We start from the raw sequence: 19,247 nt of genomic DNA on the forward strand, positions 1-19,247 counted from the left end.
TGTCTGAACCTTGACCCTGGGTCTTCTCCCAGGCCGGAAGAGGAAGGCACTCACGTCCCATCCCCGTCCTCCCACACAGGCCAGAGGCTGGCCCTCCACGATGCCTGAGCCTGAGCGTAGCTGCTCCAAATTCATACTCTCCAGACCCAGCTCAGGATGCTGAGCCTCTGGGAGGAGGGGCGTCAGCCATGCCTTCGAGGAATTCACAGTCTGACTGAGGCTGGGCCCAGGCAGGGAACACTTAGGAGGGAGAAGCCTTCCTGGAAGAGGTGGTGTTTGGAACCAGTGGTCTCCGAAGCACTTAAAGCAGAACTCGGATTCAAAACTGTATTTGAAAATTCTGAAGCTCCCTTAAGCCATTTAAGTGCAGCCTTTGAAGTGCCAAGTACACAGCTTCCGGATGGCACTTTATGTAAAACACAGTGACGCTTACGCCACAAGAGGGTAAAGAACCATACGCAAGATGTCACTTCATGAGGCTGCATCTCAAAGGTGTCCGTGTGGGGAAACACAGGTGTGATGCTGCTCCTAAATTCACAAGCCTGGGATTCGGTCCAAGCTTGTGAATTGAGGAAAACAGGATGATTTGGTTCTTGCTCCTGGTTAAGACCGACTGTGGGAAATAGCACTCAGTGTCCACTCGCCCAGTGTTCTGTTTCTCAAAGTGGAGGAATCGGGGTGTTTTCTCTCATTCTAAAAGTAGCTCCTGCTTGTTACGTAAGAAAACAAAAATTCAGCCAGTGTAGAAAGTTATGAGGAAGACTTGGAGAACCTCAGGTAATCTCACACCCCAGAGCCATCTTAGTGTATAAGGAACAGCTTGGACCTGGTGACCTGGGCAAGGGGCTTCACTCTGCTCAGTCTCAGTTCTCCTTATCTGTAATATGGGGATACTAATTACAATAGTAATTATTCATGGGGTTGTGAAATCACATATGTGAAGCTTATTCAGTGCACTGAATAACCCAGAGAGGCTGGCCCAGTAAGTGTTCATTATCATTACTATTGTACCCATGGATCTGTTCTCACTTTGATTGAGCACCTCCTTCCACTCACTTACCCCCGTAGACACACATATATCTTCCCTCGCCCCGAAACAGGCTGTCATATTATCCGACACTTCTTCGTGAGAAGTACTGTGCTGGGGGGTGGCACATGGGGGAGCAGGAACAGCCTGAGTGAAAGCCAGGAGGAGGGCCCTGTGCGGGGATCACTACTGGAGGCAGCAGGAGCGGAAGGGGTTTCCAGAGCCAGGCTGGGGGAGCAGCTCCTCCAGTGAGGAGCAGCCCTGAGTGCTCCCAGCAGGGGGAGCACGGCCTCAAAGTGTGGGGCTGGGGCGGACCCTGCGGGCCGAGGCCAGGAGCCTTGGTTTCTCTGTTTCTGGAGACTGGGTGGGCTTGGGCCCATGCAGGAGCCCCTGACCCCGGTTGTCTCCACGCCCCAGCTGCCATCCAAGGCCCTGGTTCCTGAAATGGAGGACGAAGACGAGGAGGATGACTCAGAGGATGCCATCAACGAGTTTGATTTCCTGGGCTCAGGAGAGGACGGAGAGGGCTCCCCAGGCCCCCGGCGATGTGCCGGCGAGGGGACCCACCACGAACTGGGTGAGCTGGGGGTTTTCTGGCCCACCTTCCTCACTGCGGGCACACACAGCCGCCTGCAGCTGCTTCCTGCCCCAGGGTCTCCACCGGACGGATACACTTCCTGAGAGGAGGGTGGCCAAGGAGAGCGGGAGACCTGCACCACGATGGCCAGGCCTTCACTCCTTCCCTGGAAAACCCCTGTGGGGACCCAGGCAGGCCCGGCTCTTCCTGAGGCAGGGCCTCCAGCTCCACTCGAGCAGCCAGTTGTTGGCGGACCTTGGAGGGGGCGGGGTGGACAGGATGCAGACCGGGCAGTGCTGCCGCTGCTTCCTGTCCTGTGACTCCAAGCTACGAGGCCCTCGGGGGTCATGTAGGATGGCTGGGGACTGAGGCCCCAGCAAGGGCGGCCCATGGAGCGTCCCACCTCAGTCTGTCTCCTCTGCCTGTCTGCCATCCCTACCCGGAGCCCAGGGCTTCCCGGCCTCCCCACAGCTGCAGGAGAGCTCTCGGTGGTGGGGAAGGCATCACCCGCACGTGGCTGAGTGAACCAGTCAGTAACTCCTGCCCTGTGCCTTGTCCCTTCAGAAAGCCGGCGGGTCAAACTCCAGGGAATTTTGGCCGACCTTCGGGATGTGGATGGGCTGCCACCCAAAGTGACCGGCCCACCTCCCGGCCCACCCCAGCCCCGGCCCCACGAAGGTAAGAGGCCCCTCGACCCTGGCCCAGTCCTGAGGGGCCCACGGCAGAGGGAGGCCGCAGTGCTAAGCCCAGGGCTTCTGTGTCCTCAGGGTCGAGGCCCAGCCTCTCATCTGCAGCCTCCCTGTCCCAAGAGTTCGTCTGTCTGTCTCTGTCTCCTCTCTTTTTGTCTGTCCTGCCCTGTCTGTCTGTCTCCCTGTCTCTTTCTTTCCAGCTGTGATTCTTGATCTTGTCCTCTCCCTGTCTCTCTTTCTCACTCCTTACCTCTCTCTCTGCCTCTCTCTGTCTTTCTCTCTTTCTCCTTGCCCCTCTCTGTGCCCTCCCTCCCCTCCCCCTACCAGGTTCCTTTGGCTTCTCCTCAGACGTTTTCATCATGGACACTATCGGGGGCGGGGAGGTGAGCCTGGGGGACTTGGCAGATCTCACCGTCACCAACGACAACGACCTCAGCTGTGATGTAAGTTCTCAGGGTGCCCACCCCCTACAGGCCCCCATGGGGCGTCGGCACAGTGCCGGGGCTGGCTGAGCTCTGACCATGTACCCGGCCTGTGCCCAGCCCCTCACACACGAGGACGATGCGAGATCATTCGCCAGCTCACTGTTTCACAGAGGGTGCCGACACAGACAGGCGGTGGGACTTGACTGGGGTCACCGAGGTGCCTGGCCTGAAAGGCTCTGGCGCCTGTGTTTTAATCATGCTGCCAGGCTCCTCCCGGCAATGCTCCCTCCCACTCCGGGCTTCCACGCACCTCAAGACCAGGACCCACCGCAGACAGGAGGCAGGGGTGAAGGGGGTGCTGGAGGGGGCTTCGGGCTGGTGGCGGTTCGGGTGAGAAAGTCTGTGCAGTAGGTGAGAATTGAGCTGACTTTGGAAGGGAAGGTGACTTTAAGCCACAAAACAAAAAACCAGGCCGATCTGGTATGTTGGGCTGGAATGAAGGGAGACCTCAGGGCCAGTGTCCTGAGATCCGTGGCCGGGCCTCTGGCTATCTGGGCATCTCTGAAACGGGCACGTGTGAGCAAGTTCCTGTAGCAGGACATTTACCACAGCTTCTAGCAAGATTTCAAGTGATCCCAGCAAGGGTAGGACACTGCTGTGGGGTGTTGGGAAGCGAGACCGGAGCGGAGGGTTTGAGCAGGGAGCGTGCTGCAGGGCTCCTCATGCTTGCCCCGAGGTGAGACCCACCCCCACAGGGCAGCGTGCGTGGGAGGGGGCAGACCCATCTGGCCTAGACCTCTGTGGCAGAAGTGGTGACCTTGAGGGACAGAGCCAGGTGAAGGGGTGCCTCGGGGACACCTCATCTCGGGGCAGAGCGCTGAGGCCTGGCCGACAGTCCGCTAGTCTCCTTTCCCGAGTGGCCCTCCCCGGGTACCCCGCCTGGAGAGCAGCACCCTCGTCCGCCAGGACCGGTGGGGTGTCTCTGGGACTCTCCCTCAGAGGCCTATTGATGCGGCTTCCCAGTCTCCCCCACTGTGTGCTTGTCCCCACCTCCACTCCACAGTGTCTGGTCTACCTCACCTGTCCCTGGGAGACTTCTCTCAGGACCGCTTTACCTCTCTCTCTACAGGCACTCTTATCTTCCCCAGCCGAGCCCCCCCATGGGGCGGCCCGAAGAGGCTGTGTCATTTCCTTGCTCTAAACCCTTCTGTGGCTCCCCTGTCGCATGGGATGAGCTGCACATTCCTGAGCGTGGGCCACTATTGTGGCTCTGGCCAGCCCTTCTGGCCTCATCTCCTGCCGCTTCTCTCCCTTGCTTTCTGCATCCCAGGCCTCCTCTCAGGCTCAGGATCCGCCCTTGCTGCCTGTGCCTCAGGGACTTTGCACATGCAGTTTCCATCCTCTGTCCCCTCCCCTTATCTGGTTACGTCCTGATGGCTTGTCAGTTCCTCAGGACAGGCTGCCCCATACCTCCTCTCAGTGCGTTTGTAATTCGTGGCACTGCTCGCAGTTCATAATCCTCTGTGCTATGGAGACGATCTGATTGTCTCCCCCAGGCTCCCTCTGCATGGTGAGATCCCCAGGGTTTGGGCTCCCCTTTGCCTCCCCAGAAGCCAGCCCAGGCCCTGCACACTGCAGGCACTTGCTGAGTGAGTGAGGGGACACAGCGGGCAAGGAGGAAGTGGGAGAGGGCCGGGCTGGAGGCCAGTCTATGAGGTGCCCCGTGTGGGGCTGGGAGTTGGTGTCTGCGGGACGGCTGAGATGGACGAGCAGACACTGAGGCAGCTTCCCCACCGCAGCTGTCTGACAGCAAGGATGCCTTTAAGAAGACCTGGAACCCCAAATTCACCCTCCGCTCCCACTACGACGGCATCCGCTCCCTGGCTTTCCATCACAGCCAGTCGGCTTTGCTCACTGCTTCCGAGGACGGCACGCTCAAGCTCTGGAACCTGCAGAAGGCGGTCACGGCCAAGAAGTGAGAGCAGCAGCCCCAGGGTGGGGGGTGGGGAGGGCATCTGGGCGCAGGGGACAGGGTGATGAGGGGCTCCCAGCGACATCCAGCCCCTCTGTCTCCCCCCAGGAATGCCGCGCTAGACGTGGAACCTATCCATGCCTTCCGGGCTCACAGGTAGGGAAGTGCCCCCCAAGGCAGCCATCCTGGGGGCTGAGCCAGGGTGGCAGGAGGGCTCGGAGTCCCTGTGACCCTCTGCACACACCCCACCTCGCTCCTGGCGCTCTGCAGACTTTCAGTGCCCCCGTAGCTGGTTCTCAGCACAGCCTTCGGAGGAGGAAACAGACACGGGGAGTGGGACAGGCACCTTGCCTGGATGGCACCACCAGAGGTCCAGACGCTGGATTCCTTTTTGCCAGCCTTGAAAAATGCTAGTGGAGCACTTCAGGGTCCCATGGGGGAGGGGGAGCCTGGAGTTTTTCGTCTCCCCGCTTCACCCAACTTGGTATCCTCCAGGGGCCCCGTGTTGGCAGTAGCCATGGGCAGCCACAGTGAATACTGTTACAGCGGTGGGGCGGATGCCCGCATCCATAGCTGGAAGATTCCAGACCTCAACATGGACCCGTACGACGGTTACGGTGAGGACAGCTCCCTCCCCTGCCTTCCTTTCCCCCACCCACCTGCCACCAGGGCCTCTTGGTTCCCGAAGCCCCCAGGCTTCACACTGGGTGCTGGGGGTGGGCATGCCGAGGGCTCCCCGTCTGGTGAAGCACGGGCCAAGGCGATGCAGCACGTGCCCAAGGGTGGGACGAGACGAGGCAGCTGCGGCGGTGGTGGGGGAGCGTCTCGCAGAGGAGCTGCTTGGGGCGGAGCTTTGGGGCCGGGGACCAGCCCCGGCGAAGGCGTGGTGAGCCTTGGCAGCTCTCTGCGCTCAGCTCTGCCCACGCCTGCGTGGTCGAGCGGAGGGAGCCGGTGAGGAGCAGGTCGAGCAGGTGAGACGGAGACTCTGGCTGGGCCAGGCTGTAGGGAGTTCGGCTGTGTCCTTGGGCCACCTCTAAGATTAAGCGGAGAAGTGACCAGACTGTCACATCTGTTCAGTGTCCGTGTCTCTGCCCTCTGACGCCTCTTCTGATAACCCTTTTGATCACACACGGCTCCATACAACAGGCTGTCATGGCAGAGTTTAGAGGTCTGTGTCTCCTCTCAGAGAATGTATACTGTTTTCTGAAGAATAGTCTCACCCTTTCAGAGCTCAAGGGTCAGTCCCAGGCAGTATCTGCTCTAGGCTAAGCAAGTTGTCACACGTCGGGTGTCAGCAGGACCCAGCCAGAGCACCCTGTGTGGACTCGAGTGACCAGGGAGGCAGTGGTGGGAACGACCAGAGGGCTTTGGAGAGACTGGGCAAGGCCATGCTCTTGGGCAGAAAAGACCGCAGGGACCGAGGGTGGGGCTGACCCACAGGGGCCAGGCTGCAAAGGGTCCCAGGGTCACAGAGCCACCCTTGTCCCTCGTCCCCTTAACTAAGTCCTAAAAGGTATGTCTCGAGCAGCGGCTTTGTGCCAGGCACTATCGCGGGCCTGCGGGGACGCAGGGAACAAGGAAATCCCTACCTTCTGTAGCTTTCACTCTGGGGCGCCTTCAGAGCCCTAAAAGCTTCACAGAACAGCTAGCGGTCAGAGCGGGAGCAACTCTGAGGGCGTGAGGATTTGGGGACGAAGCTGGGCGAAAGGGCAGCTCGAGCTCAGTGCCTGCGTCTCGGCAGAACTGGTGCTCCTGGGTTGTCCCGGCCGGGGCCGGGGCCGGCGGCCCTGACGCAGCCCTTCTCTCCCTCTGGCGGGTCCAGACCCGAGCGTGTTGAGCCACGTCCTGGAGGGCCACAGGGACGCAGTGTGGGGCCTGGCCTTCAGTCCCACCTCCCAGCGCCTGGCCTCCTGCTCTGCTGACGGCACCGTCCGCATCTGGGACCCCAGCAGCAGCAGCCCAACCTGCCTCTGTACCTTCCCCACAGCGAGCAGTGAGTTGGAGGGACGTGGGGGCGTGCGGGACCCTGACAGGTGGCACAGGAGCCGTACAGAGCCGGAGGCCCCCAGAGGGGGCCTGTGCCCCCCACACCCAGGGAAGAACGGGGCCGTTAGGCAGCCTTCTCTCCCCTCCGCCTTCAGATCATGGGACCCCCACCTCAGTGGCCTTCACCAGCACCGAGCCTGCCCACATTGTGGCCTCCTTCTGCTCTGGCGACACCGTCCTGTATGACCTGGAGGCTGGCAGTGCCCTCCTCACACTGGACTCCCGGGGGAACAGCGGTAAGGGAGGCCCCGGGAATGCCTCCAGGGCCCCAGTTTCTCCTGTGGCTTTGGTGACCTGCTGCCCAGTCAGTGGAAAGTGGCTGCCCTGCCCCCTTGGGGGTTCTGAGAGCGACGGAGATCAGGTCCCAGTCACTGCCATTATGGACGGCACAGGGTGCTCGGGAGGGCTGACTGGAGAGACGTCATGAGGGACTCGCCCATGGGCCACTTGGTGGAACAGAAGGACCGTCTTCGTGTTTGTCATCCCTCCTGCTCACCCCAAGGCCGTGCAGTGTCCATTGCACAGATGAAGCACTGGGCCCAGGAGGGAGCGGCCGGAGTGCCCAGCCCTGCTCGCTGTCTGAGCAGAGGATGGACATGGGATGGTAGTTCTCCTCTTACCTTTGTGCCGGTCTACCTGATTGCCTCCCACCCTTGACCTCTTCCCCTCTCCCTCCTTTTCCTGTCAGGCCCAACCCAGATCAACCAGGTGGTGAGTCATCCAAGCCAGCCCCTCACCATCACCGCCCATGACGACAGAGGCATCCGCTTCCTGGACAACCGGACAGGTGAGGCCCAACCTTCCTGGCCCCCCCTACACGTGTGCTCAGGGGGAGCAGGGGTCGACCAGGCTCAGATGGCAGACTTCCTGGTGTCCACGTTGAAGGCTCAGTGTCCTTTCTAGCCCCTTCACTTTCCCAGGCAAGGCGCAGAGTGGAGAGTAACCTGCTGCCCACCCTCTCTCCCCTCAGGGAGATCCGTGCACTCCATGGTTGCCCACCTGGATGCAGTCACCTGCCTAGCCGTGGACCCCAATGGCGTATTCCTGATGTCAGGAAGTAAGTCGGGAGCCTCCTGGCTCCTCAGGAGTGAGGCGTGTGCCTTTTCCGGCAGGCTGGGGGAGAGGAGGAGGAAGAGACCCAGGCTCTGGTCCCGAGGGAGTACTCCGGGGGCTCCCTGAGGGTGGGGAGCTGGTGGGAGTGCTGTCCGAGCAGGGGCCTGGAGCCCCTCCGTGGCTGGAATGACAGCGGTCACGAGGGTGGGGACAACAAAGCACTGTGCACTGGAGCCCACTGTAGGCCCTCTCCCACGTCATCTCACTGGATTTGAATGAGGTTGGTACTGTTATTCCCGCTCCACGGATGTGGTGACTGGGGCTAGAGAAGTCATTTCACTTGGTCACAGCCCACTGGGTTGCAGGAATTGAAGTTCAGGTTTATCTGACTCAATCCCCACGAGAGACTTTAGCATTTGGTGCACCTGCTGTCTGTGGATAAAGGCACTGAGCCCCAATGAGTGCGGGGCTGCGCCTCAACGGGATGGGCTGGGACTTGGGCGGATGGAGCAGGGGCTGAAGCTCCCCGGGGGGTGAAGGGTGTGCGCTGGCGGTCACGGAGGCCTGACCAGACCGAGCCTGCCCCGGGGTGTCAGCGAGCGAGTGCACACACAGGCGTGAGCAGTGGCAGGAGGGCGGGGGGGGGGGCCCAGGACGGCGCTGCAGCTGTCTCCAGGGAGGACGCCGGTTGAGGGAGCCGTCAGTGAGATCAGGCCCAGGTCCCCCCACCGCAGCCCACCAGATCCCGGTAATGCCTAAGTCCGGCGGTGGCTCATGGCCCCAAGGCCTGGCGCAGTCTACTCCCCACCCCCACCCCCCGCCTGCCTGCTCAGGCTGTCAGTCTTCAGGACCTGCCCCTGGCTGTCCCTGCTGCCTGGAAGTTTCTTCCCCCTGCCCTACCCCCTGGGCCACACGGTCCTCACACTGACTGACTGGTGCTCACAGCACTTGTGACCACCTGGCCTCGCTTATCCTGTTCTCTTGTTTACTGTCTCTTGCACACTGGGACGCAGCACCACAGGGGCAGGGAGATTTGCCTGGTTTGTTCACCACGCCCCCGAGTGCAGGACACAGTAGGTGCTCAGTGAACGCTCGGTGCCTAGATGGCTGGATGATAGGCTGGTCAGAAGGGCAGTGCTTCACACTGGGCATCTGGAGGCAACTGGGCAGAGGAGCGAGCCCCACCCAACTCCCAGGCCTTTGGACGAGGCCAGGTTTGGGGGGCAGGTCTGGGCAAGGAGGCAGGGGGACCCAGAGCTGCTGGGTGACGGCCACAACTGCTCCCACATCTGCGCAGGCCACGACTGCTCCCTGCGTCTGTGGAGCCTGGACAATAAGACATGCGTTCAGGAGATCACGGCCCACCGCAAGAAGCACGAGGAGGCCATCCATGCTGTCGCCTGCCACCCCAGCAAGGCCCTCATCGCCAGCGCGGGCGCCGACGCCCTGGCCAAGGTCTTCGTATGATGCCCACCTGGCCCCACCCAGGCCGCCACGCTGGCTGGGGAGTGGGGCTGGGCAGGTGGGACTGAGGTGAGGGGCCAGATGGGAGGGAGGCTTGGCTTGGGAGGGCAGAAGCCCCCTGCATCCTCACTCCCGATGGGGCCCTCACAAACACCCCTTCACCTGGCATTTCCAGAGGGTGCCAAGACCCGAAATCCTAGTCAGGATGCCCTGTGAGAACTGCCAAGGTAGCCCCTGGGCATTCAGAGGAGGGGCTGGGGCCTAGAGAGGCTGGAGCTGCCTGGCCTCTTGCACCCTGGAGGTCGTGGTCCAGTCTCCCCTCCCTTCTGTCCCCCATAGGTGACTCCAGCCTTGGTCTGGAGGCCCCAAGGCCTGGCTTCTTCCTGCCTGCCTTGGAGCCTGGTGGTGCTAACTGGCCCTTTCTCCAGGAGGCCCTCCCCTCGGCCCGTCCTTCCCCGGGCATCCCGCCGGGACATGGCCTCCTTCAGGAATCGCCCTCCAGGATGGTCTCTGGGAATTTTCTCTTCACCCTGACACCCACTCCAGGTCTCTGAGCTGCCTTCTCAGGGGCCGTACAGCCAGGGCTGGGTGTCCTTAGGGATTAGCTTTTCCAAGACGCCAGAAGGTGCCAGGTTCTCTCTTTGAACCCCTGACCCCTCCTTTCCACCTCCCTGGACCCGGGTGGGAGCTGTGCCGGGAGGAGCCCGCAATGCCCCTGCTCTGGGTCTGCCGGGGCCTTGGAGCCAGCTGCAGGCTGGGCTGTCCTCCGTGGAGGTGCGGGCCTGGCCCACCCCGGAGCGCGCCCAGTAAACCCCCTCCCCTCCAGTTCCCTCAGCACAGCTTTCCAGACACTACCCAACACCGCCAGGGCCAGTAACTGCCTGGGGAGCTGGTGATGCCCTCGGGGGAGGTGCCCACCCCTACCTCCCCCAACACTCCTCCAAGGGCAGCCCCCCGAACCCCCATGGGGTCACCCATGGGGAGAGGTGGCCTTCTCTTGCCCCTCCGTGGCGCATGGAGGGTGGAGTGGGGCCCCCCGGGTCCCCTGTAACTCCCTGTATATCTGTATAAATAAATGGGATTTTAATGGAGCCCCACCCCCACCCATGTTGTTATCACTGTGTGATAGTCTGTCCGTCTCCTCTCCTGATCCTCCACTTTCTTCCTCTATTTATTTCACTCTCGTTTTTGGGTTCCACCCTGTGCCCTCAGGCCCCCTTCCAGGTTCCTGTTTATAAGCCCCATCCCCTCTGCCCTGGACTTGCCTGTGAACCTTGTCTCAATAAACCCTTTGGAGTAAGATGGGCGGCGGTGCTGACTACTGAGGGGACTGGGGACTCGCTGGGAGGAGTAACTGGCTCTGCCAGGGGTGGGTGGAGCTTGGTGAGGGGATGTGATGGGTTGGGGTTTCATGGTAGGGCGGGGGTGCAGAGGGGCCCAGGTCTTGGGTGGGGTGTGGGTGGCGGGACGGAAGTGGGGGCAAGGACCGAATCTCCCTGTGCCCCTCCTTTCTGTCCCTAAGCGCTCCCTCCCCAGGGGCTACAGCAGAGCCCTGACTAGCAGATGAAACGATGTGGCCGTTCAGCTCCTCATCCCCCCCGCCCCCCGTGTGATGGTTGGTAGTGAGGCCGAAGTGCTAACCCAGAGTACTGAACGCCCCCCTTCTCTCCCTGCCCCACGCCTGGGCCTACATGGAGTGGGAAGGACGGGAGACCCTGGGACGTGCCCGCGCGGAGCACCTCTGCCCTGCTGGGAGGTGCCAGGGGAGGAGATGCAAGTGCCTGACCCCTCGCTGCAGGCGCCCTGAGGAGTCCATTCCCTTCTCCCTTCTCTGCGGTGGCTGAATCACAGTAGTCGGCTGTGCCCTCAGAGCTCTTCACGTGCCATTTCACTAGGTCCCCACAACCTCAAAAAGTGGGGAGTGTAGCATTATGCACGCGTTACAAAGGACGAGAGATGGAGGCGGGGGCTCGAGGAGCTTGCTCAGGGCCCGGCAGGATACAAATCAGAATTTGTGTCCAGTCCCTTGTGACTCCCTCTGCTTGCTATGAGGCCTCTTTGCCTACCAGCCAGGGGTCCTTGGGCGAGTCCTAGCACCTCCCTGGGCCTCAGCCTCCCCTGTAAAGTGAGCCTGTCAGTAATGCCCACCTCCTGGCTTATCACGGGCTGCACCCCAGTGCCCAGAACAGGGCCTGGTTCCTGTCAGGGCCCCATGAACACTTGAGGAAGGATGAAGGCCTGAGAAGTGCACTCTCATGTTAGGATTTCACTGTGGTGGTCGTCCGCTGGTCTGGACAAAGGGCACAGGTGGGCAGATGGCCATCAGGTGAGGCTGACAGGAGCCCAGCTATGGGTACCGTGTGGCCTTATTGCCCCCTCATCCCTCTGGGCTCTGTGCAGCTTCCCCAGGTGGTGGTTTAGGGTTTCGCTCCAGCCTCAGACTTCCTTCCCCAGCCCCAGCCAGCCCCCGGATGTGGTGACAGATTCGCTACTGTGCCGACCTCAGCTACCCCCAACAGCCCTTTACCAGGAATGTGGGCTCATCGTGAGTTCCTCATGCCCCCCATCCAGCCCTGCTGGTCGGGAGCCTAGGCGGCGGTGGCCCATCTCTATTGGGATGCCTCTGGGGCTCAGCCAGGCCTTGGCCCCTCAGTGAAGCCAGTGGGTGGCAGCTACTCGCTTGGCAATCTTGGGTAAGTCACTTTGCCTCTCTGAGGGTTCAGCTTCCTGTATGTAAACTAAATGGTAGCCACTCATTATTAGCTGGGGAGGAGAAATCAAGTCGGAATTGGCCCTGGAAGAGGTGTTTTATGACAGGCCTGGCACATAGTAGGGCCTCAATCCATACTTGCTGGAAGACTAAATGAACAAACCCACCGACAAACACCTGAGTGCCTGAGATGCCCACCCCTTTATCTCAGCGCATTATAGCCACAGTCACCGTTACTGAGCTGCTGCTGTGTTGTAGGCACCCTTAAACCATCTCATTAATCCCCACGAAGACCCTCTGGGGTCAGTCCTATTATTGTCCCATCTAAGAGACAAGAGAAACAGGCTCAGAGGGGGGAGGTCACCAACCTAAAGTCACACAGAGACAGACACGTGCACACTTCCCCAGGAGAACTATGTGCTCTCCATCTATAAAGTGGTGTGGATGTGTGGTCCTCCCTGGTCGCTATGGTCCTTCCAGGCTCCCCCAGGCTTTTCTTTGGCTCTTCACCCTCCTAAACACTGGGGTGGAGTGAGGAGCTGATGGAAGGAAACTACACCCCTTCTCCACCTGCCCTGTGCCTGACTCTCTCCGCACACGGGTAACCCAGCCCTGGCCCCTGCAGTTTGCTCCTGGCACTTTGGCCAAGGTCGCTGGAGACAGACCTGAGGCAAGGACCTCTGCCCATCTGGAGGTCTCGGTCTTCCCACCTGTGTAATGGGCTTGGGAGTGGGGGGCGGGGGCGGGCGTGGTGACGCCCTGGGAAGAGGCAGGCCCGGGCCGGAGAGTGGGCCAGACCTGACACTGCCTCCCACCCTTTCCCCAGCGGTGGGCGCCGGATGCAGGCCAGGCGAGACGGCCCCCCGTCCTTAAAGGGCCAGACGCCTCCTCAGCTCCGGTCTCGCGACCTGTGGTGGGGGTGACGGTGGCTTGCCACTCCCTCTCCAGCTCAGGGAAAAGTCAGCTTTCCAGACTTGGGTGTGAGGTGGGAAGGAATCAGTCTCGCCTCCCTTCCCCGCATCTCCCACCCCAGATCCCCAGACCCGGGAGCGGGAGGTGCCGCCCCCAACTCGGAGGCGCTAAGCCCGCCCTCCTCTTCCGCCCGCAGGCCCTCATCAGGTTCCGCCCCCTCAACGTCACCGAGGCCGGCGCCGATTGGCCGACTGAACTGTCACTCCGGACACTTCCTCCTGGGCCGCAGCCGCCGAATTAAACTTTGGAGTGGGAAAAGAGCCACCGGCGCCCGGCGCCGGACGACCCTCCCTTCCCTCCCACCCCCCGCCACCCCACTGCCACCGGTAACACCCCCTTCTCCGCGGCCCCCGACCGAATTTTTCTACAACTTCCGAGACCCGTGAGATTCCCGCCTTAGCACCCCAACCCTTGGAATCCCTCTGGCCATTCCCAGGCCCGCCGTCGGATCCCTGGGATCCATTCGACCCCCGACTCAGAGACTCCTGCTCTCCACCCCAAGATCTGGTGAATCCTTCGAGCTCCCTTCTTATATGGATCCTCTTCTTAGAGCCACTGGATTCTTGGCTCCACCTGCTCCCTTTCCAATCCCTTCCTTCTCCAGGGAGACTTTGGATCCTGGGCTCTTCTGATCCCTGTGATCCCGGCCTACTAAATTTTCTTTTCTGATTTCTTGGAATCTCCCAACCGCTGGGGCCCCCAAACCATTAGATTTCTCCTTTCTGATCGTCTGTGATCCCTTAATCCCCGGGCGGGCGTCTGATCCGCTAGATTCCTTTTCTCTAACTTCCCAGGGTCCCACCTCCTCGAGTTCCCTCAACCTGCCAGGATTCTCTTCTCGGATCCCCAGGATCCCCGCGCTCCTACCACCAGCTAACAAGATACCTCGGATCCAGGGACCTGAGCCTCCCTGCTCAGGCTCCTGCAGCCGGATCCCGGGTGGGCGCCGGGCGGCGGGTCCCGGGCCTCGCCCTATGGCCGCCGCCCCCTCCCATCCCGCCGGGCTCCCGGGCTCTCCCGGGCCGGGGTCTCCTCCGCCCTCTGGCAGCTTGGAACTGCAGGCGCCGCCACCGCTGCTGCCCCATGTCCCGGCGCCGGGCTCGGGGGTGTCCTTCCACATCCAGATCGGGCTGACCCGCGAGTTCGTACTGTTGCCCACCGCCTCCGAGCTGGCCCACGTGAAGCAGCTGGCTTGCTCCATCGTTGACCAGAAGGTGAGGGCCCAGGGTTCACCCCATCTAGCTTGAGGAGAGGTCTGGAAGAGGGGGGAGGCGCTGGCAGAGGCGATCTCCAGCCCAGTATAAGGAAGAGGGAGAGAAGGGGGATAAGCCTTGGGCGACTGAGGGGTGGGGGTGGGGCATTGGCCCCCAGTTGCCTCCTCACCCCACTACTACTTTGAGAGAGGCCTGGTCAGGGGTGGGGTGTCCCAGAGGCCTCCCCAAATTGCATGTCCCTGCATGTTGTTGTTTGCTGCAGACAGCATGGAAGAAGGGAGGGACGGGTGAGGTGTAGGAGCCGAGAGAAAGGGGCAGGTGGGAGCAGCAGATGTCGGGGAACCTCCCTGTCCAGGCCTATCCCCGGCCTCCCATTTGGTGGAAACAGTAGAAATTGAAGCCAGGCTGGCCGTGGCGATCAAGTGACATGTGTGGGTGCGGGTGCCTGCAGTAGCTGCCAGGGGCAAGTGAGGTCTCAGAGTCCAATCTCTGCCCTCCCCCAGGCTTGAGTGTGTGTGGAGGGGCAGATGCGCCTCTTCACAATCCCAGAGGCTCTGAGGTCTCTGTCCCCTCTCCTGATCAGTGTCCACCCCACCCCCCAACTCTAATGCTAGTCTGTTAAAACGAACCTTCCCCAATCCCACCCCACTCTTCACTTTGGACACCAGGGTCACTGGGGTTGGGGCCTGGGGGAGCACAGCAAAGGGAAATCAGGTGGGACGCAATGCGTGGATTCTAGAATGTTAAAAGTTAGAATAAAAAAAAATTGGAATAGTGGGCTACTCTATTGTTGGAATTTTGGACTGTAAAAGTGTTAAAATGTTAGAATTCTAAATTGTTGGAATATGCAACTGCTAGGTAACTGAACTCCTCTGATATTAAAGTGTTCAAACATTAGAACCCGAGGTTGTTGAAATACTAAAACATTAAAATGTTGGAAGATTTGATTCCATCGTTATTAGACTCCTAGAGCATAAAAATGTTAGAATTCTGGAATGCTGGGTCGTTGAAATCCTTTCATGCTAAGATATTCAAATATTAGAATCCTAGTTTGGCAGATTCCTCGAACTTTAAAATATTAGACTACTACTAATCTAGGTTATTAAAATCCTAAAACTTATCATGATAATTTGTTGGAATCTAGAATGTATAATACTATAATGTGAGCATGCTGGAATCCCAAAATACCCAAATTGTAGAATCTTCTTAGATTCCTGGGAATGAATTCTTTGGGCTGCAGACAAAACATTAGGAACAGGGCCAACTCCCCCATTTTACAGACAAGGAAACTGAAGCTTAGAGAAAGACCTCCAAGGCAGTCAGGACCCTGGCAGTCCTGGCCACCTGTGGACCCTCTCCCAGCAACAAGAACAGATAGAGCTTCCTTTGCCACCTACCCCAAACCCCAAAACTATCAGGCCCAGCTCACACACTCAGCCTGCTCCTTGGGAAAACAGGCTGGGGAGAGGGCATGATTGTCCCCTGGGTGAAGTTCTTTATCCGATGCTCAAGTCCTCAGCCTACCCCCTCAGGCCTCACCGCAGTTTTATTTTCTGCCCCCCACCCCACCCCGTCCAGGTGCGGTAGGGCCCCTTTCCTTCCTTCCAGTGGCTCCACCTGGGCGGTTTCACTTTCTGTTCTACCAGGTTTCATTTCCTGCCCCGCCTCCCCAAGCTGGGGACCGGGACACCTGGGTCCTTGAGGCATTGGGTGGGGGACACCGTGCCAGTTTCCAGCTCCCTTGAGCCCTAGCCTTTCCACACCCCCCTCCCCCCCAAACTAGGAGTCCTAAATCCCCTCCTTCCAGATCGCCCAGCCCCAGTGCTGGGCCTGGAGCCAGGTAACAGGGACAACAATAGATCCAGGAAGGAAGCTGAGGGTGAGGGGGAGCGGGAGGTGGTGGGGAGATAAGGGAAGGGGTGCTCACTCAGCCCTACCCGCCTCCATCTCCAGAAGATTCTAGGTGCCCACGCTCCCAGAGCCACTCTCCCAAACTCTGGCCAGCGCTCTCTCCCAGCACACCTGGGGCCCTGGCACCCTGCCCGGCTCAGCTCGAGCTGGGCTTGGGAGGGAGCGGGCAGGAAGCGAGGGGCTGCGGGGTCTCTGAGTTTCCGGGGGAAACAGCCGGCCCTGCCCTGGGAGGGTTCCAGACCGCTGCTTTGAGCTTTTCCGTCACCACCTCCCTCTCCCGCCCCTCAGTTCCCCGAGTGTGGCTTCTATGGCCTTTACGACAAGATCCTGCTCTTCAAACATGACCCCACGTCGGCCAACCTCCTGCAGTTGGTGCGCTCTGCCGGAGACATCCAGGAGGGCGACCTGGTGGAGGTGGTACTGTCGGGTGAGTGGCCGAGGCAGGCCTAGGGGCGGAGCCTCGAGCGGGGGCGGGGTGTCGGGAGGAGGGGCAGGGAAGGTGGGCCCAGAAACTTAGTTCTTAACGTTAGGGACCAGCGGTTCTAAGCCCTTGGCTGCAGATTAGAATCACCGCGGGAGCTTTTTACAAACTACCGCTACGGAATGGGTAGGTGTGGTGGCTGCACATTGTGGAATTCGCACAGCACTGAACATAAACCATCCACGGCAACGCGGATGAATCTCACACCTAATGCTGAGGGACAGAAGCTAGACATCAGACTACATATTGTATCATTCCATTTACGAAGCACAAAGACAATTACGCTATTTTGTTAGAAGCCAAGAGAGTGGGTACCTTTTTGGTAGCTGGAGTTGGGTGGGGGGCACAATGGTTTAAACTTCCATTTATCCATCAGGATGCTGGTGACATGGGCGTGTACAGTTTGACAATTCATTGAGCTGTGCATTTCTGATATGTCCTTTCCTAGACCTACGTTACACTTTGATGTAAAGTTAAAAATGTTTTGCTGCCTGTGCCTCCTCCTAATGAAATGCTAAATTAAATCAGACTCTGTGGCGTGAGATGAAACCCAGGTACCTGTATTTTCAGCCAAAATCTAGTCCACCCACTGGCCATTCCCATTTGATGGATGGGCAAGCTCTCAGCACTTAGAGGACTCTTTAGCCCTTGGTTCCTTCAGGAGGGTGGGGTAGGGGGGTAGGAGGTACCTTACTCACGGCTGTATGTCCTCCCCTGCCCCCCCTACCCCGACCCGGAGTACTGCAATGCTCCGTAAAATTTGTTGGATGGATGGATGGATGGATGGATGGATGACAGTTAGAAGTTTGGATTAACGGGACTTCCCTGGTGGCGCAGTGGTTAAGAATCCTCCTGCCAATGCAGGGGACACCGGTTCGATCCCTGGTCCAGGAAGATCCCACATGCCGCAGAGCAACTAAGCCAGTGTGTCACAACTACTGAGCCTGCGCTCTAGAGCCCGCGAGCCACAACTACTGAGCCCACGTGCCGCAACTACTGAAACCTGGGCGCCTAGAGCCCGTGCTCCACAACAAGGAAGCCACCGCAATAAGAAGCCTGCACACCGCAACAAAGAGTAGCCCCCTCTTGTCTCAACTAGAGGAAGCCCACGCGCAGCAATGAAGACCAAACTCAGCCAAAAATTAAAATAAATTAATTAGTTTTAAAAAATAGAAATAAAAAAGTTTAAGCGGAACATTCATCAAAATAAATTTTAAAAAAAAGAACTATAAGGCGATACTATTATGATACTGGGCATGTTCTTCCCTAGATACCTGCATGGTCCAGACCCTTACCTTTTTCAGGTCTTTTTTTTTTTTTTTTTTTTTCTTTTGGGCAGGCGGATTCTTAACCACTGTGCCACCAGAGAAGCCCTATCTGTGTTTTTTTAATTAAAAATTTTTTAATTGTGATAAAGTATATGCAACATAAAATTACCATCTTAACCATATTCAAAGTCTAGTGTTCATTAGTGTTAGTTACATTCACAATGTTGTGTAACCAACCTCCAGAACTGTTTTCATCTTGCAAAACTGGAACTCTGTGCCCATTAAACAATTCCCCATTCCCCCTCCCCAGTCCCTGGCATAGGCACATAGGTGTTTTGGCCAGTGGTGGAGCTGGGATTTGAACCCAGGTCGAATGAAATGTAGGATGCGAGTAAATGATTGAAAGAAAGATCAAACATTGCAGTTGAGAGGACTGTGTGAAACCTGGGCATGCGGAGGCTGAAATGGCCACCGCTGGTCCCGACTCAACCATCCGCCCCTCCCTGCTGCCTGCAGCTTCGGCCACCTTCGAGGACTTCCAGATCCGCCCGCACGCCCTCACGGTGCACTCCTACCGAGCGCCTGCCTTCTGCGACCACTGCGGAGAGATGCTCTTCGGCCTAGTGCGCCAGGGCCTCAAGTGTGAAGGTGAGAGGCGGAGGGGCTGGAGGCGGGGCCAAGAGGTAGGGAGTGGGCGTGAGGGCGGGGCCGGGATGGAGCTCAGGGCCAGGAGGTGGGGCCTAAGAGGTGGGGTTCGGAGGGAGAGGTGAGCGCCCAGAGGCAGGGCTTGGGGGAGGAACTGGAGGTGGGAGCAGGAGGCGGGGCTTGGGTGGAGGGCGGGGTCTGGGTGGGGCTCCGTTTGGGGGTGGGGACTGGGAGGTGGAACTCCGAGGGAGTGGTAAGGGGCAGAGCTTTGGGGGAGAACAGGGGTGATGGGGAAGAGGGCGGAGCCTATATCAGTCAGAGATCAACAGGAGAAACGGAGCCTGTAGGGAGGCATATGTTAAGGGATTTTTGGAAGAAATTGGCTTACAGGATTGTGGGCGCTGGCCACTCTGAAATCCGCAGGGCGGGTCGTCAGGGAGAGCAGGCAGGAGATGAAGCTGCTCTCCAACTGGGAAATCTCAGCTCGGCTCTTTAAGCCTTTCAACTGATTGAAACAGGCCCACCCAGATTAACTAGGATGATCTCTGTCACTTAAAGTCAACTGATTGTGGACTTGAATCACATCTCCAGATACCTTCGCAGCAACACGCAGATTATCGTTTGAATAACTGGGGATGTGACACATAAAGCTGACCATCAGAGTCCACCTCTTGGCAACTTGGCACTTCCGTCTGCTAGGGCTGTCCTAACAAAAGATCATGGGCTGGGTGGTGTAAACAAGATCTGGGTTCTGACAGGATATGGTTCCTGGTGAGGACTCTCTTCCTAGCTT

The 19,247-nt window shown here is 59.0% G+C and overlaps 2 protein-coding genes across 5 annotated transcripts in view; both read left to right on the forward strand.

The window, feature by feature from the left end:
* Positions 1-10,356, forward strand: part of STRN4 (striatin 4) — a 25,978-nt gene extending 15,622 nt beyond the window's left edge. Inside the window, exons 7-18 of one of the 3 annotated variants that reach the window (XM_060084778.1) lie at positions 1,445-1,604; positions 2,169-2,282; positions 2,621-2,736; positions 4,518-4,693; positions 4,799-4,846; positions 5,186-5,307; positions 6,513-6,683; positions 6,832-6,972; positions 7,425-7,523; positions 7,707-7,793; positions 9,087-9,322; positions 9,593-10,356. In XM_060084778.1, the coding sequence (XP_059940761.1) occupies positions 1,445-1,604; positions 2,169-2,282; positions 2,621-2,736; positions 4,518-4,693; positions 4,799-4,846; positions 5,186-5,307; positions 6,513-6,683; positions 6,832-6,972; positions 7,425-7,523; positions 7,707-7,793; positions 9,087-9,256 (1,404 nt within the window). In that variant the 3' untranslated portion in view covers positions 9,257-9,322; positions 9,593-10,356. The remainder of the gene's footprint in view (positions 1-1,444; positions 1,605-2,168; positions 2,283-2,620; positions 2,737-4,517; positions 4,694-4,798; positions 4,847-5,185; positions 5,308-6,512; positions 6,684-6,831; positions 6,973-7,424; positions 7,524-7,706; positions 7,794-9,086; positions 9,323-9,592) is intronic. The other 2 variants (XM_060084779.1, XM_060084780.1) reach the window with 2 other exon arrangements.
* A 2,775-nt stretch (positions 10,357-13,131) lies between these two features.
* PRKD2 (protein kinase D2) overlaps positions 13,132-19,247 on the forward strand; it is a 29,070-nt gene continuing 22,954 nt past the window's right edge. Inside the window, exons 1-4 of one of the 2 annotated variants that reach the window (XM_060083317.1) lie at positions 13,132-13,442; positions 13,730-14,149; positions 16,349-16,487; positions 18,326-18,457. In XM_060083317.1, the coding sequence (XP_059939300.1) occupies positions 13,910-14,149; positions 16,349-16,487; positions 18,326-18,457 (511 nt within the window). In that variant the 5' untranslated portion in view covers positions 13,132-13,442; positions 13,730-13,909. The remainder of the gene's footprint in view (positions 13,443-13,729; positions 14,150-16,348; positions 16,488-18,325; positions 18,458-19,247) is intronic. The other variant, XM_060083318.1, reaches the window with a different exon arrangement.

This window comes from Mesoplodon densirostris, chromosome 19, assembly GCF_025265405.1.
Source record: "Mesoplodon densirostris isolate mMesDen1 chromosome 19, mMesDen1 primary haplotype, whole genome shotgun sequence".
Taxonomy (NCBI): domain Eukaryota; kingdom Metazoa; phylum Chordata; class Mammalia; order Artiodactyla; family Ziphiidae; genus Mesoplodon; species Mesoplodon densirostris.